General features: G+C 41.0%; 1 protein-coding gene across 3 annotated transcripts in view; it reads left to right on the forward strand.

The window, feature by feature from the left end:
- The window catches only part of AKAP12 (A-kinase anchoring protein 12), a 30,912-nt gene extending 18,486 nt beyond the window's left edge, over nucleotides 1-12,426 (forward strand). For all 3 annotated transcript variants that reach the window (XM_027688207.1, XM_027688218.1, XM_027688228.1), the window contains 3 exons: nucleotides 2,904-6,661; nucleotides 7,417-9,320; nucleotides 9,852-12,426. In XM_027688207.1, coding sequence (XP_027544008.1) covers nucleotides 2,904-6,661; nucleotides 7,417-9,318 — 5,660 coding nt within the window. In that variant the 3' untranslated portion in view covers nucleotides 9,319-9,320; nucleotides 9,852-12,426. The remainder of the gene's footprint in view (nucleotides 1-2,903; nucleotides 6,662-7,416; nucleotides 9,321-9,851) is intronic.

The raw sequence follows: 12,426 nt of genomic DNA on the forward strand, positions 1-12,426 counted from the left end.
AAGAATCCAACTGTTAAATATAAAGTTCAGGGTGTACAGTTGACTTCTCTGGTCTTGTGTTTCTATTGTGCCCCAATGAATATAAAAATGCTCTTCGGGGTATAGGTTGTGAAAGTACAACTTGGATATACGTGGCACTGGAGCCTCGTCGCATGACACTGCAGACTCCTCACAACATGCAGGCAAATTTCTTGAATGGTATATCTCTCCTCAAATTCTGAGGAAGGGCATCAGAAATTCAGTTTAAAAGACTCTTCCAGGGATTTAAAATGTGAAAGAAGGAGTCAAAGTAGAGACTGGCTGCAACAGCAGCAAGTCACTCAACAGCTGGCACCAGAATGTTACCTTTGGGATGAAATATGTTCTGGACAGGTTAAAAGCTTTTTGTGGGGAAGTGTGATGTGTGTAGCATAGTTGCAGCTTGTCAAACTGGTATTAAAAAGTGTTCAGTCAGTTGATACTTTTGTTAGTATTTCCTTTTGCAATGTGCTTAGTGAAGTTTTGCAAGGCAGCATGTCTGCTGGACTCGCAAGGAAAACCTGATTCAATAGTTTTGCAAGCTTATCATTTAGTCTCTAAACTCTGTATTCTCTATTTTAATTATTGCATTTGCTATCGTAATGTTAAATGATCAGTGTTTAATTTCATAGCTGGTTCAGCCAGAAAAATCATTTTTAGTGTAAACAAACTGAAGAATATATTAAAGTACCTGTTACTAAATAATTATAAAATATGTGATATTTTGAAGAGAGTCTTTGAAGAAGCGCCTCTAACTTTGTGAATTCCCATTAAGCCTTTAAAATTTTATGTTAAATTACAGAATTTTATGGAAATGACAAGGACGTTATTTCTGGACATAGGAATAAATGAACACAAGTGCAAAAGCAGTTCCTCAGCTTTTCCATGTATAGTCTCAGCACAGGACTATATAATGTTTGATTGATAAGAGTTAGTTTTGCTTGTGGGGTGTTCTGGTGTTTGCAAGAGTTATATTACTGATGGAGTAAAAATCCTGGCTTCTTCAGAAAAATGTCTATTTCTTCCTACCCTTCTCCCTCACAAATGACTCAGTTCAAACATCTCCATTTTAAAATGTTCAAATGTTCAGGGAGTTAGGCTGTTAGCAGAGGTCAGGCTTTAAAATTAATTAGGAGTTAATAATTGAGGTAAGTAATTTTAAACTGTTAGATAAAGGGAAAACCAAAAGGATTTGCTTATGTTGACTGAGAAACACCAACTAGTAGGTTGCTGATAGTGAAACATAGTTTGCCCTCTACATATCTATTAGAAGTCAGTATCCTTGTAGATTTTGTTTTGCTTATTATGTAGTTAACATTTCAGTGTTACCGAGACTGCATTGTCTGTGCGTTTCTGAAGAAGCAGCCCTTCCTAGAGGTGACACAGCCAGGCAGAATCGTCATCTAGGCTGTGAGGGATCTCTGGAGATCAGGTGATCCAGCAAAGCAGGATGAACTGCAGAGTTAGAGGCAACTTAAAGGTGGTTCACATAAAAACTAAAACACTTTGGGGAGTTTGATGATGCACATACGTTTGAAAGCTGTCCCTTTCTGCATTTGGATGTTGAAGTAGAACATGTACAGCTTAAAAGAAAGGCACCATGACTTCTCCTGGGATGTTGCTGTTTAACATTGAAAATTTTTTTCATAATTTTATTTTTTCATCCTGGCACTCGATGGTCAGAGAGACTGACCATCTGACTTTGGTCAGTGAGAAGCATACGTTCCCTCATGGCCTTGTACTTTCAACTGTTGCACAAAATCAAGGGTCAAGAACAGTATTAAACTGAAATCCTGGCAGCATCCAAGCCCAAGAATCTTTTGATGTCTTGAATGTGCCACAGATTTAATTTACATGCCAGTCTGTGAAGTTGGGTAGCTCATGGCCAGAGAGAGCAATAATACTTAAATTGTCCCAGCAAGACTGAGAGTGGTTGCCAGTGACCTGAAGGAAAAACTCAAACTGTGCTCAAGAAAGAGATAATGCAAGCACAGACCTGTGAGCAGTGGAGGATTTTACCTTCTTGCACAGTAACAACCTCATGAATTTTAAACAATGTGGAATTGCTGTAGATGAGGTTTTTCTGGCCATAGCGGTGATCTAATGTATGGGAGTATTCCAAGATTCATGATCTTTAAAACAATATATTGTAATGTGTTTTGTGGAGGTTACAAGTTTTCAGAAAAACAGGTAATTTTCCATGGGTGTTTTCACATCTTGCGTTTCTTTTAGAACAGAGCTATAAAATGTGCTTTCTTGTCATCATTTTAGGTCAACAGGCTTTTTTTCGGTGGGGTTTTTTGTGGTTTGTTTTTTGTTTTGATTTGGTTTTTTGTGGGGTTTTACTTTGTTGTTGTTGTTGGGGAGGTTATTTGTTTGGGTTTTTTTCTTGGTTGGGTTTTTTGTTGTTGTTTTTCCTTTTTCCTCAGAGGTGTCTGTCTGCATGGAAGTCGTTACTGAGCTTTGCTTCAGGAATAATTACATATATTGTTCTGTATAGTCTATGAGTAATGATATGATAGAAATAATTTTTTTTTCTGCGTAAGTTCGCCTTACAGTAAAAAAAAAAAACAACCTCCCAAACCAACCACACGAAAAGAGCTGCAAAATCACGTAACAGAAGAAGAGAATATAAGCTTGAAAGGTGCATTTGCACCTTTGGAAAGAATCATACAATGATATGAAGAATGAAAGTAATTATAGTAATCATAGAACAAAAACTAGTCCTTAAAAATGTACTAGTAGCACATAGAAGAGGCACACTGATAGTAGACCAATTATGTTTATGAAATTAATAAAAATGAAAAATTATATAAAGGTGTAATATAACATTACATTGAGAAGAAAATTAACTGGGGGGTTTTTTGTTGTTGTTGTTTAAACAGTTGGACAAACAGAACATTCCAATGTAACTTTGAAGGAAGACACTGAACCTATGGAGACAAATCCATCTCACTCAAGCACCAAGGACAGTGTAGATGCTGAGAAGGAGGATGCTCATTCAATTAAGCAGTTGCCAGCTTTGGAAGAAGACACAGAAGAACATGTGTCTGAGCCACAGTCTTATGATCTGGGTTTTAAAAAGGTTTTTAAATTTGTTGGCTTCAGATTCACAGTGAAGAAGGAAAAGACGGGAAAATCAGAACCAGTTCAACTACTTACTGTAAAAAAAGAAACACAGGTCCCTGAAGGAGATGATGATCAAAAGGGAGTCAACTCAGAAGAAACAGTAGTAGCTGAGAATGCACTCTCTGCAGAAGACACCACCAAAGATGCACTGAAAAATGAAAAAACAGAAGATGAATCTCCTAAAATACCAGAAGCAAATGAGATTTGTTCTCAGTCAGCTGCCTTAACTGCTGATACTGCATCGCCATTAAGAAAACTGTTTACTCAAGGATGGACTGGATTTAGAAAAAAGAAGAGCTTTAGAAAGCCTAAAGATGATGAACAACAGTCTCCTGTGAAAGAAGAGGAGCAAGAAAAAGAGGGGACAACATTAGCAACTGAAACCATTGAAAAGGAGGAGAAATCTGAGTTTGAGAAGCAAGATGAAGAGAGGAATGTGACAGCAGTAACCATTGAAGCACATGAGAAGGAGCAAACTGAACGTGAAAAGCAGGAGTCAGAAAAGACTGTGGCAGCCATAGGAGTAGAAGAAAGTGGGGAGGAAGAGCTAGTCAAATATGATGAGCAGGGACAAAAAAAGAATCTAGCAGCAGCAGCTGTAAAAGAAAGTGCAGAGGAGAAAAAAGATGAAGACGATCAAGAAAGGAAACTGGTGGAAGTCTCAGAAGATCTTGATAAAAAAGAAGAGAAAACTGAAGAAGGAGGGAAAGAAGGTGAGGTGACAGAGAAAACACTAAAAACAAAGTCAGTGGTGTCTCTTGTCAACAGTGTGAATGGAGAATTGAAAACATCCTCAGAAGTCCTACCTGTGGGAGAAAAACTGGAGTCCATGGAAAAGTGTGAAATAGATGACAGAACTGAAATATCCTCTGAAGAGAAATTTGAAACAATTGAAATTTCTAGTGAACAGCTTAAAAAGTCTGAAGAAAGAGAAGGAGATAGACCTGCTCCACTTGGGAAAGAGACATTAGATGAAAAAACAGAGGAAGCAGAATTGAAGATGTCGCCTAAAGCAGATGACATCACACAAGGAGAAGCTCTGGATAGAACCACAGAGAAGAAGGAAAGCAAAGAACATACTTCGAGTGCTCCTGGATCAAAATCCTCTTTTACTTCTGAACATTCAGTTGACACAGAGGGTGGTCAACAGTCAGTCAAACCCATTGAGGAAGGGGTACAGGGAAAAACTGGCATAGTTATGACTGATACTGACAAACCAGATGAAATAACCATAAATTCTGAAGACGCAGCTGGAAAAAGGCCTCTGGAAGGTATCACAAATGAAGCTGAAGTCCTGTCTTCTCAAGAAAAGACTAAACTACAAGGCAGCCCTTTAAAGAAACTCTTCACAGGTACTGGATTAAAAAAACTCTCTGGAAAGAAGCAAAAAGGCAAAAGAGAAGAATCTAAGTTAGGGGAACAGGGCGAACCAGCCCAGCACTTATCAGATTCCCCAGATAGCCCAGAGGAGCAAAAGGGGGAGAGTTCTGCTTCTTCTCCCGAGGAGATGAATGAAATTCCTTCTTTAGAAAAATCTACAGATGGAATGCAGGTCACTGAAAATGAAGATGCTACAATTCCAGATGTGGAGCGAAAAAGAGAAAGTGTTACACCCTGGGCATCATTCAAAAAGATGGTGACTCCAAAGAAACGTGTCAGAAGACCTTCTGAAAGTGATAAAGAAGAAGAAATTGATAAGACAAAGAGTGTTTCAGTGTCTGCAACTGAAAACCTTATTGATGAAAATCAGGGAGAAATAAAAGAAAATGGGATTGACCAGAAACCAGAGAAAACTACAGAAGAACCCAAAAGAAAGGTTGACACTTCTGTGTCCTGGGAAGCTTTTATATGTGTAGGTTCTTCAAAGAAAAGAGCCAGGAAATCATCATCATCTGATGAAGAAAGCCAAAAAGTAGAAGAGTCTGGACAGAGCAAAGAAACAGCAACAGATGCAATTCTCACTAGCTCTCAGGAGAGTGATCAAGGACAAGGCAATTCTTCCCCAGAACAAGCTGGAAGCCCATCTGAAAGTGAAGGTATTTCAACGTGGGAATCATTTAAGAGGTTAGTCACTCCAAGAAGGAGATCCAAAACCAGAATGGAAGACAGAACTGAAGACTCTGTTGTGGGATCTAGCCTGGATCATTCAACATCGGATGGTGAGCCTGGAAAAGATGAATCGTGGGTTCCATTTAGAAAACTGATGCCCGGACGTAGAAAGAAGAAGTCAGATGGAAAGCCAGAACCAACTCATCTTAAACAAGCAAGAGAAGACATGACAGAAACAGCTGAAGAAGATTCTGATATTCCAGCTGTTGTTCCTTTATCCGAATATGAAGCAGCAGAGCAGGAGAAAATTGAGGCTCAACAAGCGAAAGATGCTGAAGCGATGAAAGAACGAACCTCAGAGGAAGAAGGAGCAGAAAAATTAGAGGAGACCCTAAGGATGGAGCAAGGATATGAAGGGCTGGTACATGCAGTTGCTGTTACCGTTGTGGAAGGAGAAAGGGCAGTAACCAGCATTGAGGAAAGGTCACCATCTTGGATATCTGCTGCTCTGACAGAGTGCATTGAGCAGGCAAGAGAAGAGGAAGAGAAAGAAACTCTGAAAACAGCTGAATTGGATGTTATTGTGGAAGATGCAGTGGTAACTGCTAAGACAGTGCCAGAGACGAGAAAGGATGTAGGTGATGACACCACAGCGAGTGAGCTGGAGCTAACCTCAGAAGCAGTGACAGCTTTGGAGACAGCAGAAGCTTCCTGTGCTGAAGAAACAATGGAAGTGTCCCTTGGCGAGGAGACAACTGAGATGGTTTCTGCTGTTTCACAGTTGTTGGAGACCCCAGATACTACAGAGGAAGCTACACCTGTACAAGAAGTAGAGGCCACTGAACAAAATTTGAAAGAATTAGACAAACAGACGCAAAAAGTTCTTCACGAAGTTGCTGAAAGAGTAAAGTCAGCAGATGTAACACAGCTGGTTAGTGCAAGAACCATGACAGAAACTATAATTACAACAGTACAGGGACTTGAGTCAGAAGTAAAAGATGATGCCGAAGATGGGAATGTTGTAGGCCAGGAAACTGTTTTGCTTGAACAGTGCTTGGAAAAAGGAGAACACGAGAATTTCCAGCCCCAGCAGAGTGCTGGGAGCATTCAGGGCCAAAACAGAGTTGAAGAGAGTGTTTTACATGAAGGTTCAGAGAAAAGTGAAATATGTGTTGAAGTGGAAGAAAGCACAGAAAAATATGAAAATGTGGATATATTGAGAGATGAAAGCCAGTGTCAGGAATGTGAAGAAGCAGTTGTAGAAGGCCATGAAGAAGTACACGAAGTGCAGAGGACAGTAGAGGAACCTTCATCACAAGACGGAGAGTTTCACAGCATCAAAGCTGTCACTCCCAAGGAAGAGCTCTTTGCAAAGCAGGAGCCTTCAGAACAAGAGAAACTCCCCGTAACAGAGTTGACAGTAGATGAGACAAGAGATGAATATGCTCCAGAAGTACAGACTGCAGTAAGTATTACATAGAACACAAAGGTTGATTTGTCAAAAAAATCAGCAAGTGTTAGATATTATACCTAATTTAGAACCAGGTTATGAGCATATTACTGTCAAGGACCTTCCTTGTGCAGCCTGAGACAACTGAAGTTCGTTTCTAGTGAGACACACGCACAGATCTCCAGAAGCAGCAGCCACTGAAGCTTGTGTGCAGGGTGGGGTGGATGCGATGCCTACAGAAATGGAATGGGAGATTGTGTCTATGGATCTGAAGGTGCTGAAATGATTGCCATTAGGGCTTCTGTACAGCACAGAGTGACTGAAGATGGACAGCTGAGATACAGATATGATCCATGCGACACCATACATAGTGGTATCTTCAGTTGTAGGCAGAAATACAGTTGTAGCTGAGGTACCCCTGCAAAGGGAGGACATGAAATGACACCACTATCTCCAGCTTTAAATGCTGCAGTTATTTGCCTGATGCGTTCCTGCCTTCTTCCCTACTTCCCCACCATCTTCCTGGCTTAGTCTTTGTGTCAAGTGCTGCTGGCTGTCCCTTGCTTTAGGCTGCCCTTTGATTAATGAGCTGTCCTCAGAAACTGAACACAAGATGGGATCTTGGTGAACCACTGATCTCAGTGTCATCCCAAGATGCTCTTCCCATAACTCTTGTCCTTTTGGGTGTTTCTTGTGCTTTTTCACCCAGAACATTGCTGGTCATTCCCTGCTTGTAACTGTTTTCACAGATTTGTTGCAATTCTCCACAGGTGCTGGACAAGACAGGGGATGAAACCTCTTCCTTGGAACTTGAAGCTGAAGAGCCTGTGCAGCTTGAAGGAGAGGGGAAAACCCTCATTGTGGTCCCTGTTAAACCTGAAAGACAGGATGAAATTCCTGACTTAGAAGAGCAAGTTTGTACTAAGGGAGTTAGCAGGGCACCTACTCTAAGAGAAGAAGAGGAAGATGATGCTGTGCTCATCGGAGTAAAAAGCACAGAAGTCACAGTTCCTGAGGTTCCACTGCAGTACAAGGTAAAACCCTCTGACCTTCCTTCAGAAACGGTTGGCTCAGAAGCAGGTGCAGGTGCTGAGCAGAGTGTGAGCAATGGGACTGACAGTGACATTGCAGCAAAAGATTCTGTGCCTGTCCTAGAGCCACAATGCAGGGAGAAGACAACTGAAACCTCCTCCCAGAGGGATGAAACCAAAGGTGACAAAATAGAAGATGCTATTCTCAAATCTGAAAAATGCTTGGAGAGCCCTACCACTGTTGCTGAGGCTCCCACACCGATTAAAGCAGACAGTGTATCTAATTTAGCATCAACATGCCCAGATATTGTTGAAAATGGAAACGCTGTCATTACTGATGTAAGTCCTAAGAAATGTGAGACACCCAGCAGCTTAGCTGAAGAAGAGACTCTGGGAAAAAAACAAGAACTTGTAGAAACCTTGAACTGTCAAGGCTTCCAGAAAGAAGATAACAAAAATGAGCAATTGACAGAAAAAGCCAAAGAAGTATCTGAACATGGAAAACAGGAAGCTGTAAGAGGTGATGAATGTTCAACTGCTGTCCAGCAAGAGGTTTTAACTGTGCAAGAGGAAGGCTCTGACTCAGCCTTCCCACAGGCCAAAAGCTTGGAGGCTCTGAAAACACCTGTGCTTGCAGCAGCTGCAGCAGTTGGACAGCATGTCGTGACAGAAACCGCAACACCCGCAGACATGACAACCAGAACTGTACAGCCATTTGCAACCACACCGGAGCAAATGGCTTCTGAAGAGGTCCCAGTTACTACTATAGACTATTCAGGCTGTGGGACTGTAGGGCTTGATAGTGCAGAGGCACCCGAGCCTAGAGTAACTTGTGCTTCTGTGAACGGAATATCAGAGGAGCAAGAGAGGCCCCAGAGCACAGGACAACCCAAACAAAATGGCATTCCTTTCAGTCACAGTCTGCCTCGCAGCCACCCAGAATTTGAGAAGCATGTTGTTCAGTCCGTGATTATAGAGTCCCAGAGTACGAAAATTGTATTGAGTGCCATCGAGTCGGCTGTTCACAAACTTGCAGAAACAGAAGAGTCGGCTGACTTTGAGTCAAAGCAGAGCATTAAGTCCATAGGGAAAAGCCCGTCAGATACAAACAGGCATGAACTTCTGGGAAGTATGCAGGTAGATCAAAAACTTCCAGTAAAAGAGGAAGAGATACGAAGTAAAGAACAAGAGCTCCAGCAACCAGGAATAGTAATATCTGCTACCTTAACAGAGTCTGCAGAAATTCATGCAACTGTAGAAAAAACAAAAGACGTGCTTTTAACTTCTGAGATGCTGAAAGATGGACAAAGTCAGAATTCCTTAACAGTTTTGACTAGCCCTGAAGACATTCCAAGGGAAAGTGTGATACTTCAGAAATCAACACTAGAAGAAAGTACTTCAGAAGATTCAACCAAAGACCCCCTAGACATACATCCACCAAAATTAAGAGAAAAAGAAGTTGGGCACATAACGGAAATCTCAGACCAACATACAGGCCAGCAGACATGCAGAGAAAGTGAAGAACAACAATATCACCTGTCAGTGGAAGATGGGAAAACACAGATGTGGGAGGATGATAGTTGCCAAGAAGGAACATCTTGTGATAGACAAAGTCAGAACTCAGTGGCTCTGACACCTTGAACGTAAGTAGCATTTTTAGCCAGTAATTTATTTCTTTTTCCAGATAGTTCATAGTGTCTCCATAACTGTTCTCTCCAATGTGGTGGGGGTTTTTTTTGTTTCTTTTAATTATTCTGCTGAAGGGCTACTCTCACTTCAGTGGCCTTTGATTTGGCATGTCGTTCAGCATGGTATTTCTGGGAGGTAGAAAATTTACTTTCTGATTTTCCTAGATAGGAAATGTCATGACATGTTTAATATACAGGATTTAATCCACACACTTCTCTAACAAAACTCTTTTTAAAATCCTAAAGGATATGAGTGTTGCCTTCCGTGGTAAACCTGGAGTGCCTCATGTACAAAGCTTTTTGCACTTCAGTGAAATCTGAATCAGAAATGATAGGTATAACCTCTTCCAAGGATATATACTGCACTTGCTTTACCAAGTAATGAGACCTTTATCCCTATCTTTGAGAACTGTGTGGGAAAATAAGATGTTCTTGAGAGAGCAAGTTGTTATCACTAAAGCTTTTTTACCGTTGTCTTTCTTTCAGATATGCTAAGCATCCATGTGGCATTTGGAGAAATGCCAGTCCTAGAGAACAACTGACAATCCTGTGACAGAACCAGGAGCTTTATTCACTACCCTTTATTCTTGGATGTTAACATCTGTTCTTTTGAAGACCTTGCCTTGTCATTTCTATTGAAAAACAATGCCTTTAATGTTGGCTATGTCCACACCCGTGTTCCATCCAAAGGTCATTTGTCTCTGCCCAAAATAATCCATTTAGACTGGAGTTGCACCACTGAGTGAATGGGCAGACCACTGGAATTTGTGCCACGGTTATTACTGTCCCCTCACTTTAAAGTGTGTCCTGTCTGTCCCATCTCCTTGAATCCCTTCACTCATCCCTGAATCCCTCCCTTCTTTCTGCAGTCTCCCTTACCACCCACATCTTCCATAGCTGCCTTGATCTGACCTATAAGTGGCTGTAGATGCTGTTCAGCTTGTGTGTGAGGGGAAGGAGGACTCACTGATGAGAACACATGAGACTTCTAGCTGAGTAGCAGATGTGTCTATCAAACAGCAGGAACTGGATCACGCACAAATTGTTGAGCAAGATGCTCAAGTTTGCTGCCTTTCAGTCCCATTCAGGTATCTCTGTCCATCCTTCAGTTGTATTTGTGTAGACCTGATTTAGTCAGAAATTATTTCTACAGTGTAGCTTGAAAGGAGATTGAGAAAAACCCTTCTTCTGTTGTTTCAGACTTCAGGTCTCAGGACTGGACTGTAATGTATTGAATATTTATATGTATGTCTTAAACCCAGTTCTGATTTTAATGTAGAGCTATAATACTTATGTACTATTTAGGTGTACCCTTAAATGAATTTTGTAGAGTAGGCCGGAGAGGAAATTGATACTATTGGAGCGGAAATTGATAACATGTCGTTTCCTATTTATTGTTCCAGGTTTTTCCCCTTGTAAAATCTCTCAAAAATTTGGCTGTCTCGCTTTGAATATTTATATATATGTTCTAAACCCAGTTCTGATTTTAATGTAGAACTATGATGTTTCTAAAGACAAAAGGAGAGCCCTGACCTGTGTCAGATCCACCGATCACTTCTACTTGCTGTCCTCCCTGATTTCTGAGAACTCCCCAGACTTACCATTTTGCTATCACCTTGTTCTTGTACTGCAACCTTTGTATCTCACCCCTCTGATTCCAGCGTCTGCTAATTTCTGGTCATTGCCCCATCCAACCCCAAGTCTTACTATGCTTACACTGTCTAACATCTTTCCTGCATACAAACTTCCTCCTCTCCCAACCCCCGCCCGAACTGCTTTCCCACCCAGCATTTTCAGAGATCCTCCCCACTCCTGTCAATTCTCTGTCTTTTCTGAGGCAGGAATAGGAAGGAGGGTAAGGGCTTAGTGCTGAGTTCTGCCTTCAATTGCAAAAAGCTGATGAGATCTTTTGGTTGTCAGTCCAATCACATAAGGTGGATTGAACTGACAACAGCTGTAGACCAGAATGGACAGGGTGATAGAAGGATGGTAGAAGCCCCAAGCCTGAGAGTCCTGGGATGTCTGTCAGTTGGTCCTCTCCTTTGTTTACATTAAAATCAAACAATGGGTACAAGTCCGTACTTTCAGCCCTGATCTCTAAAGTGAAGGTTACAGGTCACACGTTGTGAAACCAATGCCCACCAAGTTGAACAATGCTCACTATCATACCTGTATAGTAATTTATTTTAAAATCAACTTTTAGTGTACAAATGCTCTTGTTACAGCAGGTCCTTGCCTCTCCTCAAGACTGCACGTCCAGCAAGCAATGTGACTGATTGCACTGGTGTGATTTTTCCTTACCTCAGAGCAAATTATATAAATATTTAAAGCCAAACAGTGTGGTTTCAAACAATCCAGTCTATCTCTGTCCATCATTAGCGGCAACTTTCCCCCTTAGCTTTGGGCAATTCCAAAAACCTTGGTTGATTTCCACACGTTTAAGTTGGCTTGCAAGGTAATGATGCTCTTAATAACACTTCACAAGTGCAAACTTGGCTGAATTTGTACAAATTGTATACCTATGTACCTTAAGCCATATTGCAATAACTGCAGCAGGTAAAACAAAATAACAGTAGCATGACCTGTGTAATCCCGATTCTTACGTTTGTAGCTCCAAAGCTGTTAATAATATGTAAAGTTAATTCTTGTCTGAACCTCATTTAAATAAAGCTAGCTTTACCACAATGTAAATTGTCTGTTGGTAGTAATTAGGCAGGCAAGGGCTTTAACTTGCCTGTTTTCTCCATTAATCCAGGGCCTTTGGTAAGCAATGCAACAAACCTAACAAACACAAAAGCTTCTTATAACCGACAGCTAAAAGAACTACCACACCCAAAACCACGCTAATGGTGCAAGGAGCATGACTCCACGAAAAGATACTACTTTGTTCCAGCGTATTGCTTTGGCCTCTGAAATTCTCCTTTGAGACTGTGACTTCTGGCTTGTGCTTAAAAGCTTGAAGCTTTCTCTAATCCAGTGTATGGGGTTTCCAAATTTGAATTTGTGTTTTTAAGGTAGATTTTCATTGATTAAATAAAATGCAACTACAAATTTGTTCTAA

This window comes from Neopelma chrysocephalum, unplaced genomic scaffold, assembly GCF_003984885.1.
Source record: "Neopelma chrysocephalum unplaced genomic scaffold, ASM398488v2 Primary Assembly neopelma1_23, whole genome shotgun sequence".
In the NCBI taxonomy this organism is placed as follows: Eukaryota; Metazoa; Chordata; class Aves; order Passeriformes; family Pipridae; genus Neopelma; species Neopelma chrysocephalum.